This window comes from Piliocolobus tephrosceles, chromosome 8, assembly GCF_002776525.5.
Source record: "Piliocolobus tephrosceles isolate RC106 chromosome 8, ASM277652v3, whole genome shotgun sequence".
Classification (NCBI taxonomy): Eukaryota; Metazoa; Chordata; class Mammalia; order Primates; family Cercopithecidae; genus Piliocolobus; species Piliocolobus tephrosceles.
Window position 1 is genome coordinate 22,984,021 of NC_045441.1, and position 27,175 is coordinate 23,011,195.

The 27,175-nt window shown below is 41.0% G+C and overlaps 1 protein-coding gene across 1 annotated transcript in view; it reads left to right on the top strand.

The window, feature by feature from the left end:
• Positions 1-27,175, top strand: part of BMPER (BMP binding endothelial regulator) — a 243,543-nt gene that overhangs the window by 57,880 nt on the left and 158,488 nt on the right. Inside the window, exons 4-6 of the mRNA XM_023191705.1 lie at positions 3,536-3,618; positions 7,077-7,167; positions 11,444-11,526. Of these exons, the coding sequence (XP_023047473.1) occupies positions 3,536-3,618; positions 7,077-7,167; positions 11,444-11,526 (257 nt within the window). The remainder of the gene's footprint in view (positions 1-3,535; positions 3,619-7,076; positions 7,168-11,443; positions 11,527-27,175) is intronic.

Below are 27,175 nucleotides of genomic sequence, written 5' to 3' on the forward strand. Positions count from 1 at the left end.
GGCCATGAAGTCCTCAAAGCAAAGGATATTATGCTGAATTAGAAAATGCTAAAATAGTACTAGCAATTTAGACCTGGTTGTAAAAATGTAATTTTCACATGGCACTTGGATTCTAGTGTTAGTTTCAAATCTAATTTCTTCTAATTTAGAGTGAGCCCTTTAGCCTTTTTGTGCAAATTTTCTCATCTGTAAAAAGAAGGAGATAAACTATAATATCTGTAAGTTTGCTTCTATTCTAAACATCAACACTTGAATATATTTATATTGTTTCATTGAGTTGTTCCTCCTGCTCCCATAATATACCTCTCAATGCAATTAAACCCAGAATGTGTCCCAGAATGTGGTCCATGGTGCTGGTCTACAATAAGATGAGTACAGAAATGGACAGTAAACAGAAATGTTTAATACAATTTGGTAGTGTATTCTGTACCTATTACATGTAATAATAACAGTTAGGCTTATATTTTGTCTCTTTGAAATTCAGTTTTTTTCTGGTAAATCACTTTTATTATATTTTATCAAAGTATCAGTCCACACTGGATTAAAAAACAAAAACAAAGGCAGGGTGCGGTGGCTCACGCCTGTAATCCCAGCACTTTGGGAAGCAGAGGCAGGCGGATCACTTGAGGTCAGGAGTTCGAGACCAGCCTGGCCAACGTGGGGAAACCCTGTCTCTACTAAAAATACGAAAATTAGCCGGGCGTGGTGGCAGGCACCTGTAATCCCAGCTACTCAGGAGGCTGAGGCTGGAGAATCACTTGAACCTGAGAGGCGGAGGTTGCAGTGAGCCGAGATCGTGCCATTGCACTCTATCCTGGGAGACAAGAGCAAAACTCCATCTCAAAACAAAAACCAAAAAGCAAACAAACAAAAACAAAAACAAATCTGGTCTGTCACTAGAGGGAGTTTGAGAAGCAATGCCTGGATGTATGATGGAAAATTTTGTCTGCATCTCTTTCTACCATGGCCAATATGAGATAGTATATTCCATCTCTCTGTAACTTAAATAAAAATAGGGCAAGATACTGTCTGTTTACCCTATTAGTAGCATAAAGTTGGTGGCAAATAGAATTAATTGTAAAGAAATTTATCTAACAGAAATTAAGAAGTCATTTATTTTTGGAGTACATATAATGTTTTCTTTGATTGTATGTATATCTGAGTCTTCATTTAGCTCGTTAGTTTCATGAATTAAAATAACATGTTTATCTTAGAACATAAACCCAAAGAGCGATGAGCATGTCCTTTCTTTAATTACCTTTTTTTTCTGAGAGTCCTTACATATGAAATCCACTCTAATGCTTGATGTACTGAAGTCTCCATAAGTAGTTGATGGTAGTGAGGGTAGGTGAAGAAGGAAAAGGTGTGGATTACATTTACTAAAGAGATTTTCACAGATGTTTTGGAGTCTATTCAGTCACTCAGATTCATCCATCATTTGAGAAGATCTGTTATATGGACTCAGATGTGATGGAATGACATGTAAACAAGATTGGTTAAGCAATGGAGCACTTCACAAAGTGACCTTCGTCTGATTTTCCAGTATTATTGTCCAATCTTTCTTTATGTGGTAAAATATGGTGGAGGAACAAGGCTTCCCAGTGACAGTTATTTGAAGCAGAAAACACTGGTGGGTTCCTTGCACTGTGGACCATTTATTCCAATACCTTTTATCCCGTAAAGAGTAGAATAATTCAGACAGCCTGGTGCTCCTCCTGGGAGCCCTTTGCACATGACCTGGCATTGTTTGGGAACAGTCTCTTAACCCTGGCCCACATGGATTTTGTGGTACACTTCCTCCTCTAAAACAAAAAAGGCAATATCCTTGCCTGCACTATTAGCAGCAAAAAGTTACCCTTTCTTTCAGTTTTTTAATTCAGATGATGAAAATATATAACATATTTGGAAACTCCACTGGCAGACTTGGCAGACGTTTCATATTTACTTGGACTTAACATGAATTGGCTTTGGTTCTCTGATTTCCCCGCCTCCATCTCTCGGAGCAAGTTATTTATTATCTGAATGAGTCTGTGTTAGTGGATCAGACATGCACATGGCACGTCTCTTGTAAGTGCGTTTGTTCAGTAAGATTTATGCTAGACCAAATTGTTTTATATTGGTTTTCATTGTTGAAAATTTACTGTATTCATTCTCGGTTTGGCCTAAGTATTTGTAGTGTGCTAGGGGTTCCTGTGGTTGAACATTTTATCTCTGTAACACTTCATGCAAAGGAAATTAAAAAATATATAGTGAAAGTATTTCCCTAATGTGTTTCCAATCGGCTGTGTACTTTAGTAATTTGATTTGTAGGAACTAGAAGGCAGAGTATTAATGAGTCCTTTTCAATCATTCATAATTCTTTGGGAATTCAGATCATAGTTCCAAGTTTATGAAAACATCTATTGAATTTTTTCTAAGTCCTTTGTTATTCTGCTTGAATGTATTAAGAGGGATTTTTGTTTTTAACCACAGCATTATCTAAAAGTTCTCATGGAAGGAGTGAGTCTCTTCTCTGCATCTTGGACAAGAAAAACGTGATGTGAATTGAGGTTGATTAGCTTGCCAGAAATCAGTCATTGCAACAGAGAGCCAGGCACTTTTATTTCTGCATTATCACATGTGTGTGTTCCTGCTTCTGTACTTTTTGTATTAAGCAATCCAGACTATGTATTGGTAAATCTCTTTGCCTACTGGGCTTCTAAGGATACAGTGAATATAGGCATTGCCAGGTGCATCTTCCTAGATTGTGTAACCCACAGTGTGGAGGGGTATTTGTACAAACTGACTCAAGACCTAGGCTGTGATTTCCACACTATTGTTTCTTTGGCCTTTTTCCACAGAGACTCAAGCTAACTGGCTTATTTCTTCTTTTGAGGATCTCTGGCCTTTGACTTCTCTTTTTGCCAATGAATAAACATGTGATAATCCATACTTGGGTAGTTTCAGATTTGCTTAATCTAATTTACTACCTAAAAGTAATACCAAAAAAAAATATGAAATTGTAGCTCTTAGAAATAGAGGTAAGAATTGAACGTTTTATCTAGTGGAGACAGCAGCTCATCAACAATCTTGGATGGGTATAGAATTTTGCGTTCAATTCCTGTATTTTAATTTTCTGCTTTTATTTTCTATCATGTTTTAAGCTTCACTCTTGATCTTGAGTTAACTTAATCTCATGTAAGATCCCTTTTCATAGTGGTGTTTTTAGCTCTGTTACTCCTCATATGTCATTAGGCATAAGTCAAGTCATAAGGTTATACATTTTGGCCATGAGAGTTCATCAATCTATGGCTTTGCACTTGATGATATAATCCAGGAGGTTAATCTTTTCAGTAGTCAATGAATTAATGTAAGTGAATGTCAAGTGGATACTTAGAAGGCTTAGTTGTGTTTTGGGAAAAAGTAGCCAAAGAGCATGGTGGTTCCTGTGATCGCTAATTTGGGCTTAGAGAACATAACTTATTTTGCTCCAAACAGTAAAGGAAACCCATATCCATTCTTGGCCTTTCTTCCTGCTTCTGTGTCTCCTGTCTAGGTTGCACCTATGAAGGAAATACCTATAACAGCTCCTTCAAATGGCAGAGCCCGGCTGAGCCTTGTGTTCTACGCCAGTGCCAGGTAAAGTTCAACTATTTCTCTCTGTAGTAAAAAGGAATCCACAGAGTCCTCTTTAGTCACCCCTTCACGCAACACAGAACAAAACCCTAAAAAGGCCAAACAAAAATGAAAAACCAATGAAAAAGCAACTGTATTCTTGTGTGTACTTACTGTGACATTCATCATAACGAGACAGGTGCAGCATAGATATTGTGTAGAACTTGCTTCCAGAAACACACAGCGGAATTGTCCACCGTTGTTCAATTGTGCCTGGAAAAACTCCAGGAAGATGCACATGTCCTTGGGGAAAATTCATGTCTTCCTGTGAAGTCATCTTTGAGCAAAACATGAATTCCTCTTAGCAGAAAGGGGATTTTGTTAAAGGATGTATGTTTCCCTTCTCTGATTTAGAAAGATTTTGAACTGGATCCAATCTGTAAACTATTACATTGAAGCAATTAGTATACCGTAACTCGATGATTTCAACCTGACAAATTAAAAAACCACGAATTCAGCAACTAGGGAGTCCACTGTGGCTGATCCTTACTGAACTCTGAAAAGAGCAGTGATTCCACATGGTTCTAACCCCGTCAGGTGTTAAACACAGCAAGATAAACTAAAGCAGAAATGAAAAGCCTAAATTTTCAAACTCCTCCTTTAAAAAAAACAAGCACACAAAAATTCTTTGTACGTACTCTGTTAAAAATTATGCTCATCTAATTTTGACAAAACTAAAAAATTCCTCTTTGTAGAGAAGATGCTGTTAAATCATTTTATCCCTAACCCTATTTCGTTGTCCAAGGATATGCTTTTGCATTTAAAGGAGATTGAAAGATTAATATAATAATGGACATTTCTCTTTGCTCTTATCTTAAGCATAGTGACATTTAGTTTACTGAAATCTAAATTGTATGTAGTTTCACTCCTATTATATGCCATGATAGGTATGTTCATTCATAAGAACTTCAGCTATTTATTTAGCTAAATATTCAGCTTATTTATGTAGAAAATCTGTTACTTGTTAAAATAAGCAGTAGGTAAACAAATATAAATAATAAGTTATTAAATCAACAAATATTTGCTGGATTTTTACTCCAGGTTGCAGGTCCAATCAGTGTCATACTGCAAAGGGATGAGAGCAATAAGTTTCCATAACACCAAAATCCCACATTTGTTCCAAAATTTATACCACTTCACTCATGCCCTGACTCTTGACCAGCAAAATTTCCACTCTTTGATAGAGCACTCAGAAAACCAAAGCCATGGTTACAATGCTAAATAAGACAATCACATATCCTCTGGAGTCTAGCATAGTATTCCTATGTAACAGTCAGAGGTTTTGAAGATCCTCAAGTTTCATGGACCAGCCATGGGTGAATTTTGCTGCCTTTGGGTGAAGACTTTGTTTAAATTAAGTGGAAGCTGTTATATGGGAGGGACTATTTTGTTGACTGAATAACACATTAAGCCATTATCCATTGTTAATCCTGAAACTCCAATTGCCTAGCATCTCAGGTCAGTAGGGCCCAGAAAGAGTGATGCAGGAATCTCTAATTACTGTTGAAAGAGATCTTAAAGACCAGCAGCCTTGGGAGTCAGGAGATGCTGACCTGTAAGATGGGGCACAAAAAGTATATGTTACCTACCTCAGAGGAACTTTGCCTTTCATTTTTCCTCCTTTCTAAAACCTTGTCTGTGCCCTGCTAGCTAGGATAATATTTATTCAATATGCAGAAAAGCAAGCTGCGGTGAAGGGACCTACCAAAGGCTGCCCCTTTGCTCACCTGGGACCTTCCCTCTACTGACTTGCTTCCTTCTTGAGGTATGAGACCTTATCTTGGAATGCAGGAAATTGCCATTTACTGGCACCTGTCTGGGAAGTCTTCTTGCTTCTCTGCAGAATGACACAATGGCAACCTCTCTTTGCATGCTCTTCTTTTCTCAGGGCACAAAATCAGTAGCAGAGAATACAGTGTAGGGCAATAGGTGAAATATGGATTCTGACACTCACATAACTTGCTGCTTAACCTTGCTGTACCTCATTTTAACCACCTATAAAACAGAAATAGTACTCTCTTCAGGGGTAGTTGTAAGCAGAAAGCCAAACTGTTATTAAAAATGCTTCTGGTAGAGCACCTGCATGGACTGGGTACAACAAGGTCTCAGACAGATGACAGCAAGTCTAATGATCTGGCCTAGATCCATTTGAATTGAATTCTACCTATTTCTTATATCTTCCTACCAAGGGAGCTCTGATGGTGAGAAATTTACCTTTATTTTCCTGCTTTTAATTTCTTATGGGAAGAGGAAAATTTGAAGATCACAGACAGGAAATTCATGCTGGGAACTAACCTAAATCCTCCATCTGGATTGCAGATACTGAAGGAAAATTGATTTGGGGCCATGCATAGCTTTTTGCATTGCTTCAGTTACATAACTAAAGCATGGATCTTTTTGTGATGTTATATATTGCTGGTACCTTAGTTGTTTTTTTTCTTTCCCATGTGATTTAAGCCATAACAAATTCTCCAGTGAGTGGAAACCTCAGGCCTGACATGATATGAAAACATTTAGGGTGTAGCCCTTCTTGTTGGGTTGAGATGATGTGGTAGCAGACACGATGAAGAAAATGACCTAGTTGTCAATTTGTTATGTTTGTTTTCAGCCTGTGCCACCCCTCCCATCACAGACAACAACAAAAACCGAACCAAAAATAAAACACAAATCCATTTACAAAATGGGTAGAGAATCTGGAGAAAGCCCTTCGAAGGCCAACTCTGAAAATTAATTCTAAAAATATTTCAATTGACATTAAGGTGATATTAGAGTCCCAATATCAATTTGAGACTCACTTGATTTTATTATTAAGCCCTAAAGTCTCTATTTTGACATATATAATATGAACTTAAAAATAGTTTTGTCTAATCCCTTCCTTTGATGCTTGAGGAAAACTGAGACCCCAGGATCTGTGTGAGGCAGAGTGACTTTTCTAAGATTGCAGAGCTGGTCTAGTTATTTCTAGAAGGTTGGTAAGGATTTAGGATCTCCAGGTGCTAGTCTGGGTTAAGGTGCTTATACTCTGTGCCTCACCATTAATGGCTTCACGTGAATAACAATGACAGAAAGTATAGGATTGTGGAAAACCTAAAACAACTGTGAATAAGCAGCTAGATTCTGTTGGGTACTTACTGACACCAAGAAAGTCTTAAAAACTAGATTTAAAAGGAAGCAAGAAATTAGGGCCAAAGAGAAAGCAAAGACAGGGAAAATAAGAGGCGATAGATTTGCACTGAGTTCTAGAGCATCGATTGGGGTGAGCCTGGATCTCACCTCGTTGGTGTCTCATACCTCTTGCCCTGACACCCACCAAGCTTTGCGGGTTTTGTGCTTGGACACTTCTCCTACAAAGGTCACTTTCTAAAAGTAGTAACTCCGTGGGAATTCCGGGCTGACTTTGCTTGTGGTGTTCTGTGTTTCAGGAGGGCGTTGTCACAGAGTCTGAGGTGCGCTGTGTTGTTCACTGTAAAAACCCTTTGGAGCATCTGGGAATGTGCTGCCCCACATGTCCAGGTAACATTCTCAGGAAGGGGAGGCTGGAAATCTCTGTGTGTTCCCTCAGGAATGCATGAATTTCCCAACCCCTCTTGTTGGAAATTTTCTTCCCTTTACATCTGTGTACCTAATGGGTTTAGAGAGAGAGCTCCTTTGCATAGAAATCTCCGCTTGGCCTCCTTGGTGTGCCCAGCATGAATGCAATGTGCTGGAGGTCCTGGCATGCAGGTTCTCCAGGCTCCGAGGTCTGCTTTCCACTCCACAGAGCTACAGGTAATGCTTATTTTGGAAGAAAAGGCTGTGGCTTTCTCTGGCTTCCAGAAATGTCTTTTTACTGCTTCATATTGCAAAATCCTGGCCAGAGCTCGCCATGGTGATGAGGTGACCAGATGTTTTCTGAAAACTGAGAGCTGTGTCCCTAAGTGAATTTAGCTTAGGGTTTTGCTAGTCTCAGTTTTCTGTGTGGTTCAACAAGGTGAACTCTCTGTCTTTTTAGAGGGACCTGCTTTCTAGCTGACAGCAAAAGGATCTTTCCTTTGCAGTGGCTGGAACGTTTCCTTTTACTTTTCTGAACAGGATTACAAAGGCCTCCTGCATCTTTTCCTGCCCTTACATATAAGCCTGGGGATTTTGAGGTGAGAGATTTTTCCTGATCTCTTAAGCCACTGGCCGATAGTCTCCGACAGGTGTTCTGCATTTTGTTGTTGTTGTTGTTGTCGTTTTTTTCTGAGTGCTTTTCCTCAAGAGTGGTAATAGGACTACTGCTCTGCTTTTGAGGTTAATCTCCAAAGGGCCTTCTGTTCTTGGAAACTTCCTGTGAAGTGCCTAAGGCACCACGGGACACTCTGCAGAGATGAGCTCCTGCTCCATTCTCAGGCACCTGTTGCTTTCCTCCATGCGGTCTGAAAGGCATGGTCCCTTTCAGAGTTCAGCCTTTTCTCACCCTTGAATGACAAGGATAGCCAGCTTCCACTTACGTCTAACCCCTCTCAGCTCCCCTGGCTGTCTTTATTCAGCTCCTTTTTCTCACTGGGATTTCTGCAAAGCTTGTATTGTTCATGAGCTTACATGAAAGCCAAAAACTGGTTGAAAGTAAAATTATTTTTTCCATTATCCAGTTATTTTGTGTCTATCAAGCCGAGATTGCTTGAGTGCTTTTCCCTCAGAATGCGTTGAAAAGTTTGTATCGCCTAACTGAATCCTTAAATGCCTACAGGATCTTTATTCAATGAGATCAGTAGTTGTCCAGGCTGCATACCAGAGTCACCTGGAAATCCTTAAAAAAATCAGTCTTGATGATCAAGCTGCATCCCAGACCAATTCCATCAGAATCTCTGAGGAACTCTGGGGTCTCAGATCTCCCAAATAATTTCTATACACAGCCAACCCTGACATTGATAACAGAGCATGTTTTATATACCATATAGATTTTAAAATATCATAGCTCTTAAATATGAATTCAGTTGTGTTGAATAGACTGTTGCTTTATTTTTTATTTATTTATTTTATTTATTTATTTTTTTGAGATGGAGTCTCGCTCTGTTGCCCAGGCGGGAGTACAGTGGCATGATCTCAGCTCACTGCAACCTCCACCCCCCGGGTTCACGCTATTCTTCTGCCTCAGCCTCCCAAGTAGCTGGGACTACAGGCGCCCGCCACCACGCCTGGCTAATTTTTTTGTATTTTTGGTAGAGATGGGGTTTCACCCTGTTAGTCAGGATGGTCTCGATCTCCTGACCTCGTGACCCACCTGCCTCGGCCTCCTACAGTGCTGGGATTACAGGCGTGAGCCACCGTGCCCGGCCGACTGTTGCTTTATTGACACAGAATCAACTCAGAGCTGCCCCCTCCTCATAACCATGGGATCTGTCATGGACCAACAATAATGAAATGGAACACTTCAAGCCCGAGACCTCTCACCCTGTAGAACATTCTCCTCACTTAGGAGATAGTCATATTTTCAGGCTGCCTTTGAAACTGTGGGTACACAAACAGCAGAGTGATCTATTTCAGCAGTTGAAGTTATGTTTGAGCCATTGCTTCTTCCACTCTCTTTTTCGTTGGGTTTCTAGGAAGGAAAGGGCTGAACTCCATGACTGCTCATATTACAGTGCTAAGTCCTCACAGCCATCCACTGTTTACACAGGAAGAAATTAGGCCCACCAAGAATAAGTGCCTGCCTGAGGTCTGTGAGTGAGTAAGGGCCAAAGATGGGGTTGGGATCCAGCCCCTCCTCTTTTCTGACCACCATAGGGCACTACCTCCCATGCCCGTACATGCCGCAAGAATTGAGAAGCTTAGGTCCAGGTGCTCTGGGAGGCAAATCTTTAAGAATTGGTGTGCCATTGTCACCCACCAGCTCCCTGACACCTGGGCAGGCTCTGTGTCCTCAGTTATGGGGTCATGAATCAGTTTCATTCCCTATCCTTAATTTCAAAGGCCAGGCTTTGGGATGCAAATTGGAGGATCCAGAAGGAACTGTATCCACGAGGCATTATCTTTTGTCTTGTGAGGGAGTCTTCAGGCAAATCTAGAGAGGGAGAGTCAAGAGAAGCCTTGGATATCCTCTTTGGTCACTCAGAAGGACTGGCATAGATCAGGAAATGGCATTCTGTGTAATGACAAACACGTAATCCCTGGTCAGTTTCTTCCCGAAGCAGATTTTAGGGCATTCTTGGTCGACTGCTCCTTCCTTTTCGCTGGGCTCTTTGCTCAGGAATGGTGGGTTGTGATGGAAACAATTTGCATAGAATTTTCATTTATAATTCCTTTAAGTGGTCAAGTGTAGATTGTTATAGTTAATCTGGCAATCTGTATGACAAAATCAATGGTGCAAACCTGTATGAAAGAATTAAAGCTGCCTTTTTGGAAGTGCACCTTAAAGAGAGATGACTGGGTATCTGCCATAGTAACAGTGCTGAGATACAGCCACTAGGAGGGCCCCACACTTACCAAGCCTTCTGGCATCACTGAGAATACCAAGGAGCTGCTTGATTGCTAACTCTGCATGCCAGTAGCATACAGATCTTATGCCTGGGGCATTTTTTTAAACCACAGTTTCACTTGGTAATGCAACTTCAGGCTCAGTAGCACTTGTCTGCATGTCTTCCATTTAACAAAGGGCTCTGTATCTAGCTTAAGATGAATAAGGTCAGTGGCCAGATCAGGTGGGGGTAATGCCCATTCTTCTTTGTCAGGAACCAGCAGCTCCAAGAGCTTGGTGGGTTCTGCAGATGGCTTTAGCTGGCAGGCCTTGAACATTCATTCTCAGGGGCGTGGAGCAGTCTTCCACAAGACCCCGCTTTGGCTAAGTTTTGCCCACTGCTAGCTCTGCTCCCAGCACTGTCTTCCATGGAGAAAGTGACCTCAGCTGTCCTGGCCCACCACCTTGTGAGGTCAGTCCTGAGGAAAGTGGCTTTGCTGTTAACTCATAGTTGTCCCATGGCCTGTGTGACATAGGGTTCCTGTCTGGTCTGTGCGTCCTGCCATTTATGACCTCTCTTTGGAATTTGGCAGTGTCCTGGGCATCTTTCTGAATAAGGAACACCTCTTGGGTTTTGGTCCTATTATTAGCTCAAACTTGGAGGGGGCCACAGCCCCTTTAACAGAGAGCGTGGGGCTGAAAACCCATGTGATACCTCCTGTCCTGCCTCTGCCCCTTCTTGCCTTTGTACCTGGTCCTCTGAACAGTGCAGCAGATGGGTCAGAACTGATTTTGAATTCTAGCTCTGCCACCTGCCAGCTGGGGTGAGTTACTTTCCCCTCTGAGCCACATTTTCCTTATCTGTGAAAAGAGTGATGAAAGTCCCTACTTTGTAGGGTCGTTGGGGATATGGAGTGAGGTAGGGGTACCTAGGATGCGGTAGAGGCTGTGCCATTCTTAGGTACTCATCGAGTGGGGCCCCTGGTGTCATCCGCTCTGAGCTCATGGTTGACTTCTCTCCCTTGGCCTTCCATCTGCCTCCTCTGGCCCCTCTGGGTTTGGTCCCTTTGGCAGTGGGCAGCATGATCACCACACAGCTCCCTGCATGGCTCTCTATGGTGCACTGCTGCCCCTTGGGCCGTCCTGGGTTCCAATGTCTTATTTGTTTTCCAGAATCTTTGGGGTTTTGGTCCCATGCCCATCTTTTGCCTGTTTTTTTCTTTTCACACTATGCAGCAATCTTGTCCACTGGTTGAAGAGGACACTCGGCTGGGTGGAGATACGCAATTGATGAACTGTGGATAGAAGGATTGTGTCAGGTTGAATGACGGTGGCTGTTGCCCTAATTCTAAACTCTTCTCTGCTTTCTAGGGTGTGTGTTTGAGGGTGTGCAGTATCAAGAAGGAGAGGAATTTCAGCCGGAAGGAAGCAAATGTACCAAGTGTTCCTGCACTGTAAGTCCTGCTGTGGATGTTTGCAGGGTGTCCTTTGGGTTAAGCGCTGCTTGTACTCACCAAGAGCACCCCCGGTCTCTACAGCCTCTCCCTTGACTCCTTTCTGGGGAAATGTCAGTCCCTCCTGATGCGGAGCCGAGGGAAAAGCTCATCCACCTGGCTCCGCGCTACTGACATTCTGGGCTGGGAAATTCTTCTTCATAGGCCTGTCCTGTGCATTGCAGGATGTTTAGCAAGGTCCCCTGGCTCCACCAACTGGATGCCAGTAAACCCCTCCAGCTATACCACCACCAATGTCTGCAGACCACCCATTGGCCCATGGAGGGCAAACTTGCTCCTGATTGAGAAACTCCGCTCCGAAGCGTGAGGAAGAGAGGCTACCTTTCCTCCACGCGCCTCCTTTTTTTGGGGAAAGCATGGATTTTCTGTTCCTCAGGAGTTGAGGAGCTTCTTGCTGAGGCAGCTGCTTGGTTTTTTAGTGCAGCCAAATGAGAAGTGATGGGGACAAACACAGCTTGCTTCTGTGCATCCTGAGGGGTGAGAACTTAGTTTGAGGGCTGATCATTTACAGGTTGCAGAGTGGATAGGAGGAAATCGCCTGAAATGTTGGATTCAGGGCAGAGGAGGAATCAGACAAAGTCATAGGCTTGTCTTTCCAAGCATTACTGAATTCTAAGCCGTATACTAATGATCTCTCCAACAAGCTTAGATATAAAAAAGAACTTGGCACGTGCTATTATTTTAAAGGGATCTTTTTCATTAATATATGTTAAATTTAGGGTGAAGTCAGTGGTGGTGGTAGTGACAGGGAATCTAGTCTTAACCAGCTGCTCCAAGTTATTTACAGTAGGGAATTAGTACAACCATCTATTTTTTAAGATTTTAATCTGTTATAATAAAGAACATACATTTTCCAAGTCACTTGTGACTCAGTCTGCATCTCAGAATACTAAAAGGAAAATACATGGGTAACTCTAGCATCCTAATTTCACCAAAACAGAATCATATGTGGATCATCATAAATCATAGCATTTGTTGTTTCTCTACATGTCTTTTCGAAAATCTTTCCTCCTCCCTTCAGCACACATGCACCCAACCTAGAGAATACAGATTAGAGGAAATATGACCAAGTGTGATGGCTTTTGCATGGGGGAGAAGGAGGTAAAAAGAAAGGGAGGGAGGAAGAGAGTATATATGTATGTGTCTATATATCTAGATATAAAACATACGCAATATACATAATATACATCATGTATATAATAATATATAAAAAACACAAAGTGCTCATGAAAATAGACATGAGCTTGCATATTCCAACTCAAACGCCATGATGTTCCTCTCCTGCTAATTTTGACTAAATAGCTTTATTTTTTAATGTTTTATTTTTTCAGACAGAGTCTTGCTCTGTCTCCCAGGCTGGAGTGCAGTGGTGCTATGTCAGCTCACTGTAGCCTCTGACTCCAGGTTCAAGTGATTCTCCTGCCTCAGCCTCCCAAGTAGCTGGGATTACAGGTGTGCGCCACCATGCCTGGCTAATTTTTGTATTTTTAGTAGATATGGGGTTTCACCGTGTTGGCCAGGCTGGTCTGGAACTCCTGACCGCAAGTGATCTGCCCGCCTCAGCCTCCCAAAATGCTGGGATTACAGGTGTGAGCCACTATGCCTGGCCTAAATAGCCTTATTTTTTATGTAAATTATTTCTATTTACCATTAAATATTACCCATTTCTCAATTTTATTTCTTCCATACTGTAAACTATGAAGCTTTCTGATAATTTTTTAAAAATAATCTTATGCTTTTGGGAGTAGACTGAGGAAAAACAAGGCATATTTCAATAGGAAATTGTAAATGTGCATCTGAATGAACTGCCTTTCCGGGTAAAGGTGTGCCAAGGTCAGGCAGCTGAGCCTCCTTGGAGAGGAAATTTAGAAGGTGGTAAAGAAAATGGAAAGTTCCTGCAGCTGTACCAATGACAGCTGGCCAGAATTCTCTGGTGCTGGAACTGGAAATGAGCTTAGAGATGATATGTACAGGGGTCACAAACCAAAATGTACTGCAGGCATTCTGATTTCATATGTTTCTAAACACAATGCATGATGAATAAAACACCAAGTTTTCCTGCCTAGTGAGTTCTTGCCAGACCTGGAGTCTATTCCTTTCTCATATCCTTATATTTAATTTCGTGTATTCCTGTATTCTGTCTAGTTTTCTGCAGAGCCACCCTCGGCACTCAAAGGGCAACGAATGACTTTGATTATGTTCCTGATATCAGTCTTTAGATTAATAGAATAAATGGGAGAGGCAATGGAGTTCTTGCTTGAGGATAGGACTTTTGTGTACCAGCTTGGGTATGGGGAGTGTCATGAGAGCAGTTTTTCTTTTATGAACACACACATTTGAGGTGTAAGCTCGCTTTTTTGTAGCTTGTTAGTAAAATAATCTGGTTTTTAATATTCTTTCATTTTTGCTACCTTTTGATGGAGTACACTAAAAAAAAAAGTAATGTCTTGGCAGCAAATGGCCCTCTCTTGAGGATGGTAACTGTGGAGATGTTCACTTTAGAATGGAATATATTCCAAATGTATGGCCTGGAGGCATGGAGTTTAACTAGGAGGCATGGAGTTTGCCAGTGTTGCCCTGGCAGCCAGCTTGGAAGCTTTGGCATGTGAGGTGCGTTCAGGTGTGGGGTGCTGTCTTGCTGTGTGAGGGGGCAAAGCTGAAGAAGGGTTTTAGACGGGACCTGTGCGAGGCCATGTGCCCTACTAAGGAGGATGCCAGAGGGGTGTTCATAATGTTAGGCTGCAGCTTCCCTTGTACAAATGAAGACTGCATGTATAAACCTGTTTTGCTTTGGTAAAAATAGAAAGTTGTATATATAGAGAAATACAAACCTCTTATGCACTGGAGCATGTATATAGTATTTATATGACTATGTATTTGTATATCTCTATATCTATAATTGCATGTATCTATACACACACACACATATATATAAACATGCCTATAAATACAAATACAAACATACACATTTCTAAGGTATTTCTCAACACATTTCTAACATACACATGTTTAAGATTGGATGCCCCAGAAACAGACCTTGAGACAAGTATATATGTATAAGTAGTTTATTTGGGAGATACAGAAGGCATGGGCAGAAGAGTGTGGAGGGGAGACAAAGATGAAGAAGCAGCCAGTTGAGGGAATGTCACTAAGTGCTATGGTCTGAATGTCCCCCAAAATTCAGTTGAAACTTAATTGCCATTGTGGTGGTATTAAGAGGTGGGACATTTAGGAGGTGATTAAGCCACGAAGTCTCTGCTCTCATGAATGGCCAAGTGTCCTTATATAAGGGCTTGAGGGAGGAAGTTCATCTCTCTTGCCCTTCTGTCACTCCCGCGATGTAAGGACACAGTGTTCCTCACCTTCGGAGGTTGCAGCAAGGCACCATCTTGGAAGCAGAGACAGCAGCCCTCACCAGACACCAAACCTGCCAGCACCTTGATCTTGGACTTCCCAGCATTCAGAACTGTGAGAAATAAATTCCTGTTCTTTATAAGTTACCCACTCTCAGATATTTTGTTAAAATAGTACAAATAGACTTTGACACCAAGTGAGCTACCATTGTGTGTGACCAGAGCTTAGTCTTGCTGGGAAAAGTCTGGAAGCCAATGTAAAATTCATGCCTCAGAATGTTTTCACTGAAGGAGGGAGATAACTGAAATGTCTACACACCAACTCCAACCAGGCTTTGGTTGAGGGCTGCTCCCGGGGGGTCTTGATTGGGTAACATTTCCAGCCTACCCCTCAAGTGGCAGAGTGGTCTTCAGCAGCAAGAGGAAGAAACACAAAAACAGGTATTTCTCAACTTACAGTGGAGTTATGCTCCGATAAATGCATTGTAAGTTGAAGATATCTTAAGTTAAAAATGCATTTAACACACCTAACCTACTGAACACTGTAGCTTAGCCTAGCCTGTCTTCAGCATGCTCAGAGCATTTATATTAGCATATAGTTGGACAAAATCATCTAATACAAAGCCTATTTTATAATAAAGTATTGAATAGCTCATTAAGCTTCTTAAAAACTGTACTTAAAGTGAAAAGCAGAATAGTTGTATGGATACTCAAAAGTACATATTCTACTGAATGCATATCGCTTAAGTCAAAATACCATCAGGGACTAACTGGACTGGAAGTTAGAAGTATGGGCATGTGCACGCACCAAGTGGTAAGGGTGAGAGGATGTGGGTACGGCAGCAACAGAGTCAGCTACAACATATGTATGTGTGCATATGTGTCCATATATATGCACGTAAACATCTGTACATTCATGTGTTTGTGAATATGTATGCATATATATGCAGACGCATATGCATACACACATATGCATAAACACGTTTGGAAGACTAAGCCTTTAGCTTTTCCCCAAACCTATTACTCTCTTTCGCCTCCAGTCCTTTGCTCATGCTGCTACCCTGTCTGTAATTCCTTTCTTCTGCTTGCTCACCTGGTGAATCTTGACCTTTCCAAGTCTGTTATCACCACCCCAGTGCAACTCCCTGAGAACATGATTCCCCCAAGGAGAAGCAAATGTTTTCTCTTTTGTATTCCTGGGGCTCCATGGCTCTCATTTGCTATAGCTTCCCTGCCATCTTTCCCTCCCTCCTCCTCCATGCTTAGCACCACTGGCAGGCGCTCAACAATGTTGTCCCCCTTCTTCTTTCCTATTGCTGTCTTTTGATGTAGTACACTAAGAAAGAGTAATGTTTCCTCTTCCATCCTGCAACTTCTGCCCTTCCAAGCTGGCCAGCCTATTTTTGCCTGGGAGAGTAACTCTGGTCAGATATCCCCTTATCACTAGCTTACTGTTTGCCTTGGGGGCACACCCTAGGGAGTTGTGTGTGTGTGTGTGTGTGTGTGTGTGTGTGTGTGTGTGTGTGAAGCATCCCTTAGGGGTATTATCCAGCTCCAGTGGATGAACTGCAAACTCTTCATGGTGTCCCCACTGGCAAGTGGCTTGTATATGCCATGTGGCTTGTATTTGTGGTCCAACCCACTTAGTTACACTCTCTGAATTTGTGAAAGTCTGTCTACTGATGTTTTTGTGATGTGGTGACAGAGAGGCAGACCACCAGGAAGACACTGTCTTATTGAGATGGATTCCTGAGATCATGAAACAAATGCCTCACACGTGATTGTACATCCTGGTTTCAGCTGGTCCATCTCTATGGCATTCCAGACAATTGAGATCATAACATTTACGGATTATCTGGAGGGGATTTCACAACCTTTTGCTCTTGTCCATTTCAGAAGCAGACCTAACATTTTTAGGTGTGACTATCATCATGACTCACTTAGAAAACGTGGTGCTTTCTTATCACTTGTGAAACTGCATCATCCCTGTTTACCCATTATGGAAATACAAGAGCCAAGATAACCACTTCTTCAGAGTCCCGATATTCATCAGGGGAGTGACAGCTTGAGTCCCATTAGCTGTTCCATATAGCAGTCTGAGTCATACTAGAGTGCATTCTTTATGAGATGTGTTCAGTGCACATAAGCACTATATTCATTTTTAAATGGAAAGAGGATTCTTTCCTAACACTGAAGCAAACAGTAGTTTATAAAGTATACTGAGTGTTGGTTAAAGCACACTTTGGCTTCCTACCTGCTTAACTGTACAGCAGACAGCTTTGTGTGGCTTTGTTCAGTCAACTTTTCAGGAAACAGACTGGTAGCAGCCGGCGCAGGCATTTCTGTAAAACCTGTCTTCAATGTTGTGAGACTAAAGACCAAGGTGCCAATGAGAGATGTTTGTGTTCTTTTTACCAAACTATTTTAAGAACCCCAGGGGCTCAGTGTTCTTGGAAATTGCTTACAGGAGGGGGTATAGCCCACAGAGTGCTAGGACACTCTTAAAAGAGCAGCAAGTCCTCTGTCTGTAAAACCAGCCAAATTAACCGGCCAAGATCAATTACTTTTGCTGACAAAGGCGTATTAAGTTCAGAGGAGTTTTACCAATAAACATGGGTTGTTAATGGGCTGTCTGTGATGGAGGAGCTGTGCTTTATTGGCTCTTAGAAGCCCTGAAGTCCATAAACACCTTTGCTCTCACTTACACTTTAGATATTGCAAAGTGCTGTCTCCCAGGGAAAATGAAACTCCAAGGAAGGTTACTTGAAGAAAGCAAAGAAAATGGAGACCCTCATGGCTTCCCTGTCTCTTAGACTGGATTCTTGAAGATGTTCTGAGCAGCCAGGCAGGGTCCAGCCTCTGTCAACCTCTCTGACCTCATCACTGTCCCTCATCCTTGTCCACTCTGCTCTGGCCACTCTGGCCTTCAGACAGAACCTCTCCATCCTTGCTACACAAAGGGAGGACTCCCACCAGCAACGTGGGTCTCACCTGTGAGCTCGTTAGAAATGCGACATCTCTGTCCCTCTTCCAGGCCCACTGAATTGAAATCTGCCATTCCACATGATCCCAGAGGTTCATTTGCCAAATAAAGTTTGAGAAGCACTGGCCTCATATCTCATGGCTTTTACTTAGGCTGCTTTTTCTTTTTCCTCCCATTTCTCCTTCCCATCGCCCTATACCTAGATAGTCTCCACCCACTCATGCGGCACTGCAAAGCCCAGACATTCCTTCTTTAGGGAAGCTTGTTCTGATTCCCAAGACCAGATCACTTCCTGTTGGGAAACTCTTTTATAGCACTCCATACTTTACTCTCCAAACATCTAAAATGATTTGTAATTATATATTTTTGTTTGTGATGGTTTTATTTAACTCCATCCATTAGGGTAAAATGGTGACTGTATCTTCCGTGCTTGGCACATAACGAGTATACATAATAATTTGCTGAATTCATGAACAAATGGATGCTGGTTTTTATTTTCCTTCTTTCCCCCCACTGCTTCTCTTCTGTCTCTCCTACTTTCCCCACCCACCCCAAACATTTAGTCTTCACCAAGTCAGGAGAGAATAGAGAGATGCATGTCATCGTGGATGAGCTCAGAAAGGGAGAGGGATTCATTTCAGCTGCTGTAGAGCTTATGATAAATTGTTTGGTATGGAATGTGTATGACTTCCCTGAGGATGTCTTGTTTGAAAAGTGTTCCTAGGCCTCAAAGATCCCCACAAGTTCTGGTGGCAGGAAGCTGTGGTGGCAGGAAGCAGTCACCAACGATCAGGGCCACTCACTGTGGCAGAGCTTTTGAAAGAGTAGAATCCCCTATCCTCAGAGTTGACCTTGCTCTGAAGTATATGGGGGACATGACTGACCTCCTGCTCCAGTGTCTCCAGCTCAGATAGCAGTTCTCTGTAGTAGGAAGCAAAGAGATGCCTCATCATTTCTGTGGTCACATGGTGCCCGACTGTGCTGTTTCTCCTTTGACTTGGGGACTTGGGACCTTCGATGCCTGAACCCTCTCTCATGGCCTCTGCCTTACTTGCAATAGTATGTGCAATTTGATGCATTTTAGTCATAAGCTGTCATTATATCTTCCCTGTCCACAGGGAGAAATTTGGCTACATCTGGGCAATAAATTGGAGAATTGAGCAATTATTGAGCAAATTAGATCAATGTGGGCAGTTTATCTAACTAGTGTGGGCCAAAAAGCCCCAGAGGAGTTTTCAAAACTAGTCTGAAATATTGGTGTAATTGCTGCGATGTTCCATTTTGCACTATGGATGTACCATCACCCTGAGGACAAAAAGGTCTTGATTTTGTACAGTCAAGTGAAAAAAAAAAAGTGTTTTCTTAAAGGTCTGGATAGCACTTGGCCACTAGGAGGGGCCTTCAACTTGCTTAGAAAAGTAGCTGGTGTTCTGCTTGTTTTGTGACTGGACAATGAGCTTGTGAATCTTGGTGTTTTATGTTAGAAAGAATCCGAATAGGTGTGGTTTACCTGTCCGCCAAGGCTTCTAGCGGAAGGTCTATTGTAATGACATTGTTGTTAGATTGAATCCGCAAATGCACAACTATTGTTATGGGATGTCAAATTCTGGTTTCTTGAAAGTACCACCAAAATGACCTGTTTATAAGGTATAGCTGAATTAATTGCCTACCATAGTCATTGATCATTACCTTGACAGAGCCTTAGTAGCTTTTTGGAAGAAAGAGGGCAAAGTTGGGATGAGGTTTTAGGGGATCTGGCTTAAGAGGGGTCATTCAGTGTGAGGGCTTGATTTGGACTGGGAAAATTTCATGGTATGTTAGTTTAGAATTGCAGAAAACAGTAAGGCAAGAGCTTTAAATCACATCTTAAAACGTTCGTGAGCATAGTTATCTGTGTTACTAGACTGTACTTTCAGCGAGTAGAGTACTTTTAGCAAGTTCCTGAAACCAGTAGGGGGCTCAACTTTTTTTATATTAAAAATATTGGGAATAATTGTTACATATTTTAAATTCTACCTCATCCTGGACTTAAATGTTTTCAGGCCAAATCCTAAATTTTAACCTTCATGTATGTTTTTATTTTAATGGCTTGTAGATTCCTTATGATTATTTCTTTATATAATTTGTTTGTAGCTGAAATATTCTGTAAAGCTATTCTTCTACACGGGGAGACATCGACTTCATAATGAGCACAACAGGGAAAAAGTTGGAAAAGAAATATTTCTTTGACATTTGAGCATTTATATGAAAATGCATAGTTTGAAAACAAATCCACAAATGATTTATTTACAGAGGAATTATTGATAATAATAGTTATTATTACTGAATGTGTACCCTGTGCCAGGTACATATAGTATATAATGTTAATTTTCACAATTGTTCTGCAACCTAGAAGGTCTTAGCTTCTTTTTTTAAAAAAAAAAAAAACCAAACCCAAGCTTCTGAGAAGTTTAATAGCCTTCCTAAAGTCAAAAAACTAGCAAGAACTGAAGCCCTAAACTGCCTGATTGTAACGCTCCATGTCATTTCTCTCTGTCTATCCTCTCCCTGCACCAACCAATGCAATTTTGAGATATTATCTATAATTGTTGGTGGAGATTTGAAACTGGGAAATGGCATTTGAGTCTATGGAGTGAAGAACAACCAGCCATTTTGAGGGAGAAATAATGGTGATGCAAACATCGGGAAAAAACCCAAATCTGGTGCAAGAAATATTAACACAATAAAATAATAAATTACACTTCCTCTCTCCAAAGTTCACACGTCTCAGCAAGTTTAAACTCATACCAGATTTCAGCCTTGGGCATTGAGCCCAAGCCTTTGTCACCATAATGCCAGTGTGGGTGAAGAACACATATCTGTTACCCTCAGGTAAGTTGGAAAATTGAGACATAATCTATAATGCATCTCCTTACCAAGAAAGTATGCATACACAAAGAAAATGTGATAGTTTCTGGGCAGAGCCACCCTCATTGCCTCTGCGTCCAAAGATAGATAAAAATAAGTGTTTATCCAGCTGGGTACAGTGGCTCACGCCTGTAATCCTAGCACTTTGGGAGGCTGAGGTGGGTGGATCACAAGGTCAGGAGTTTGAGACCAGCCTGACCAATATGGTGAAACCCAGTCTCTACTAAAAATACAAAAATTAGCCGGGCATGGTGAGGCGTGCCTGTAATCCCAGCTATTCAAGAGGCTGAGGTTGGAGAATTGCTTCAATCCAGGAGGTGGAGGTTGCAGTCAGCTGAGATCACACCACTGCACTTCAGCCTGGGCAACAGAGCAAGAGTTCAAAAAAAAAAAAAAAAAAAAAAAGTGTTTATCCAGTGAGCTTATCTCTCCCTTGCAGTAGTCTACTGAAGTTTAAGCATTAATTTTGATAGCTCTCCTTGGAGATTTTATGAAGGAGTTGGGTTCACCTAGACATAGCTTTCAGTGGTTCTGAGAATGTAAATTTATCCTCCTGGTAGATGGAAGGAGAAATTGTGTCACTGCTTTTGAAGTTACTTTCTCTTATCTATCTAAGAAGTAGATGTGTTTATAGATGTGAGTGAAATTTGGAAAAGGGATTAAAGTTGGTAGAAGAATTAGCTCAATTGATTAAGTCTCACTTCGTTGTATCCTTGAAAAGATCATTTCTTTAATTTTCTTCCTCATCCGTTTATTTTCTCTAAGGTCTGTCAAATTATGAGTTCCGTTTATCCCCTAAAAATCCTAGAAAAGATATGAATTTTACTAAATGCTGAAGACTTTTCAAACTATCTGTCCATTCGTCTTTCTATCTTTATATCTCTGTCTGGCCTCCACAGCCAGCCAGTCCTTTGTTAGCTTAACCATGTTTGAGGGTCTATTCTGTGTTACACGCTATATTAGGCCCTGAGCATTCAAAAATGAAGAGGAATTTACTTTTCCTTTTCAGCCAAATACAATCTATTGACTTGTGAAAATAAAACCATAATGCAGCCTTTCTTGTGCCACATGTAAAGCATTGTATGATAATTTTTAAAAGCCTAGATATATTGAGAAATGAAAATAATTGTACAACTCAGGGATAGCTACTGTTAATATGATTTAATATGTTTCCTTCTAACTTTTTTCCCTCCATATGTACATATAATTCTGTAGGTAGTTTTATATCCTTGTTATTTTCATTTAACATTATATTGTGAATATGTATCCATTTCATGAAAAAGTTGAGAATACTTTTAATGGCTACATAATATTTCCATAAAACCATAATTTCATAATTTTCTGTTATAAAATTCACATTTTCAGTTTTTACTATTATGAATAATGTGACAGATATCTTTGAAAATTAATCTTTTTTGAGGCCGGGCGCGGTGGCTCAAGCCTGTAATCCCATCACTTTGGGAAGCCGAGACGGGCGGATCACGAGGTCAGCAGATCGAGACCATCCTGGCTAACATGGTGAAACCCCGTCTCTACCAAAAAATACAAAAAACTAGCCGGGCGAGGTGGCGGGCGCCTATAATCCCAGCTACTCAGGAGGCTGAGGCAGGAGAATGGCGTGAACCCGGGAGGCGGAGCTTGCAGTGAGCTGAGATCCGGCCACTGCACTCCAGCCTGGGGGACAGAGCGAGACTCCATCTCAAACAAAAAAAAAAAAAAAAGAAAATTAATCTTTTTTGTTTCTCTCATTATTTCCTTTGGCTAAGTTCTATAATTAGTGGGTCAAGGAATCAAATATCTTAAGGTGTGTGTGTGTGTGTGTGTGTTGCTGAAGTACTTCAAATCAATGTCTTAATTCCCACTTTAATAAGCAGTGTAATGATGTATATTATATATTTCCTATCCCGTAACTATTTTCCATTTGGGAATCTTGTTTTCATGGCATTTGGCTTCTGAAACTGAGCATTTTCCATATGTTTTTCAAATGTTCCATTTGTGTTTTTTTCTATAAATTGTGTTTTTATTTCTAATTTTTCTATTGGGTAAAGTTTTATTGAAGTTTATGTGTATGAAGAACCTTAATCTTCTGCTAGATATGTTAAGATGTGTTTAAAAACACTGAAACAGTGCTTTGTGTGCCATTTGACCTTAGCATGCATATGGCATGGTAGATAATGGCATAGTTTGCTAAAATCCCATGTCTTCTTCCAATCTTTACTTCTCAAATCTTGATCCAAATATATAAAAAAACAGAAAAGTGAGTCAGCATTGTCAGTTCCCACATTTATTTAGTCGAAGACTTTTCATTATTTAAACTCCTTCTTTTCCATCTCTAACTCCTTCATTTTGAGATTGCGACCCTCTGTACCTGCTCCCATACTGATATGAGTCATTGTTTTGAGTTTCTATAGTGCTTCCTCTTGTACTCATGGCTCTGCAGCGTCCTAACCTCCCCAGTCTTGTCTCTCTCCTTCTTGGCTCAGAAAGAGAACTTTCCAGTATACCCCTACTCTCCAAGCCTGGTTCTCATTTGGGCTCCACTGCCCGTCTCTTTCTACTTTTCCCAGAATGTTGTTCTGGGTTTCAGATTTTAAGTTCCTAGTAGACAGGCATAATGTACCTCACACGTTGAATACAGTGTCTTACACATAGAAAACAGTGAATATTTAGCTAAATAGTCTTATAGCTGTTGATTTGAGTATCCATGTTCTTGAAAGTGAGTTCTACAGTCTAGAACTTTTCTACCTTCCTAGTTGGATCTTGATGTCCATCTTGAAGGCAGTAGGAAAATATTCACAGTTTTAATGAGCATGGTTACCTCAAAGATTCATGATAAATCTGTAGAGGAAGAGGCTCCACACAAAACCATTGCAAAAGGCTGGTAAGGAGACTTAAGAGTAGCTGTGTGAAGAGGATGGAACAGGGGTGAGCTCAGGGGACAGCATGTCTAAGAATGTATCATTCTGTGTTGTGAGAGGATGAGAATGGAAATATTCATTAATGAAAATAAAAGAAATATCTTTTTTTGGTCAACAAAATAGGATAAAATATTAGTCTCAGAGTACTTTAAGACATTTCCAGAACTTTCTGTTCTTTTTCTCCATTATTACCCAGATAACTTCATTTAAAAAACCAGTTTGGTACCTCTGGGTCTGCTGCTTTCCTTGCTCCTTTGCTCTTTTGTGCTTCATGGCTCCCCTCCCCTCCTGTGCCCTTCCGTTCCTTCTCCTTCCCCACCTGCTTCCACTTCCCTGTCCCTGGTTCTACTTGAGCTTCCCCTCTTCCATTCCCATCAGGCGCTCTGCACGATAGGCTGGTATTAGTAAAGTACCATGACTCATTTTCATCGCTATCTTGGTCTCTCCTCAAATAACTATCCCAGAATTTTGCACACACTAGATATTCAGGAAATATCTTTTGAATGAATTGATTACACATTTTGGCACCTTTTAAATGTTCGATTTGGAGGGTGGCAGTGCTTTTGTAGGCCTGTGAATGGCTTCAATTACCACCATTCCCTCAGAGTGGAATTTTAAATGGTACCACTTGTTTGGTGTGTGAGCCTCGATATGTTTGCATCTCAGGGAGCCACAATCCTCCCTAAAGATTGGAGGATACTGAACCACAAACACACAAGGAGAAGTATACTTCCTGTGCACCATCCAACATTCTCTTCTCAAGCCCATCTCTGAGCCTGTACTGAGTCATACGCAGTGACTCATCCTTCTGAAATCCACCTAAGATCTCGAGCTGTGGTTTAGAAGAGCCAACTTGAAATACTGAGCAGACTTTGCCATTTGGAGAGGACACAGCCTCTGTGATCTGGGTGCACCTTCCATATACAGGGCCCCATGTCAGGTAGAAGTGACCAGGAGTCAGCTCCAGTGTCAAACACGTCTATCACAGAATACTACTACTTTTTTTTTTTTTCCTCTTGTGCCTCTCTTCTGTTCTCTGTGATACACAGAGTCAGACAATGTAATCATGATTAACCACATTATGTTCCAGATGTTAAATTACAAAACTATGTGAGGACTTTTTAAACCTCTGACTATTGCTAGAATTCAACAACAGAAAAAACTTGATATCCATAATGAATAAAAAGGAAAACTATAGTTTATCCATGCCATTCTCTTTAGGCAAAAGGAGGGAGGTACCTGTTTCATTTTTGGCTTGATTAAATATAAATGTGTAATGTAGTCAAGCATTAACAAAAGCAGTTACTCATTATGAAGGAATATCCTTTGGTCATATTTTAAGAACTAACATTTAATAATAGAAAAGTTACTTTTTAATTTCAAAATGAATATGAAAAATTACTCTCATTACATTATTCATACTGATACATATCTTAATTTTTGTCATGCTGTCATTTGATGAAACAAGCATTTAGTATCCTGCCACATATTGGATTATAGGGCCGGGTTGACTTTAGGGATCTTTTCCCCACCAGTTGGGGTGATGAATGTGATTGGCAAATGCTAGGAGTGACTCTTTTTTGACATTGATGGGAAATGCATTTCTTTTCAGTGTCAAGTTCAAGAACAGGAGAGGGAGGGGACTCTTGAGAATTTTGGGTTTTGTTATTAGGTTTTCAGCATCCATAATATTCATATACAATAGACACAGCTGTCTCTAATAACTAAGCCCACTAACTGAACGGACAGAACATATGCCCAGAAAAACATGAGATTGTAAGAGAATTTTTTTTTCCAACACAGACATTTTCAGAGATTGAAGCAAGATTTCATTTATAACCAAACTGTGTGTTTATCTCAAACTTCTATCATTAAGTAAAATAATTTGACCAAGATCTAGGAAAAATGCAGTGAAGTGTTTGGGATTTTTAAAAGTTTTGCCTTTGCTATTAGATTGTTCCGGGCTTTGGGCATGATGATGGATTCTATGTGCCGTGGGGGGATTGTTGTGAACAGAAGGCCACTGTCCTGGGAGTGAGGAGACCTGTGGTCCTGTCCTACCTCTACCAATGGCTACTTATGTGACCTGGAACCTTCCCACTCACCCCTTTGGGACTCAGTTTCCCCATCAGTAAAATAAGGACTTGTTAGAATCTTTTCAGTTCTACAATTCTATAATTTCCCAATTCGGAAAGGGCCTTCACTTTCCCAGGATGCGAATTATTTGACTGACTCTAAATACCAGTTAATGGAAAAATTTTTTCTTATAGGTCACTGATACATTTTAAAATGTACATCTTAAATTTTACTTCTGAATTTATATACTGTAAAATTTACTCTTTTTTTGGGACATGAGAGTTTTTACAAGTGCAGTCATATACATTTTTAAATAGTCGATATTATCATAAATTATATTAAAAGATGCAAAAAGTCTTTACTTATGATTGTGGCCATGGTACAGCTTATTGTATTAAAAAACTAAAAGACTCTTACATAATAAAGTTTCTCTGAAATACTAAGACATGTGTGATACCTCATATATATCTAGGATAAAGAGCAAGAGGCTCTCATCCATTTTGGAGGACATGAAGTTCTTCACTCATGAAATGGATTTGTGGGTTCTGTTTGCAGAAACGCCATTAGAGGTAGACGAAGCTTTCCTTTTTCTCCTGAAGGCAAGGGGAAAACAATAAAATAGGACAACGTTGAGAGCCAGGATGAGACGTCCTGTTGCAGGACTGTATCGCTGATGCTGCTGAATGGGTAGACCTTATATTTCTATGCTTGTCATACAATCTTATATTCCTAGCTCAGAAATGGAAAGGCATTCCAGTGGCATGATATGCCTCCACATTAGTATAAAACCAGGCCATGTAAGATTGATGATTTTTGGAAGAGCTTTGAGGTTCTCTAAGGAGACAGAGTCTCCTGCTGTTTTTGGCAGCGTTGGTTCCTTGAGATGTTAAGGTGTTGCTTTCTTCTCTGTATTAATCCTTGTTGCTTCTCCATTCTAGGTGTTGTCCAAATGTTGTACAAAAGAGACCTGAATTTTCTATGAGTTGGGGTCCCATGATCGGAGTCTTACAGTCAGGGGCCACCTCACAAGTTCCATATATTCTACCTGGGATCTGGTCCCGGTGAGGCCAGGATGCCCTGGTGGGTGGGACATGGTTTCTGGAGTTGGTCAGACAGGGATTCCATTCAGCTCTGCTCCTCGAGCAAATAAGTGTACAGCTCCGAGCCTCACTTTCCTCATTTATAAAATGGGGTACTGCTTCTTGGCAAGCAATACCCAGGAACCTTCTGTTCTCTTCCTCCATCTCTAACATGGTCGCTGCAGCAGCTAGGACCTATGAAGCCATTTCATGCATAAAAAGTTTGATGCAAAACAAAACAGTTAAGATCCCTTGCTTCTCAACTCAGAAATG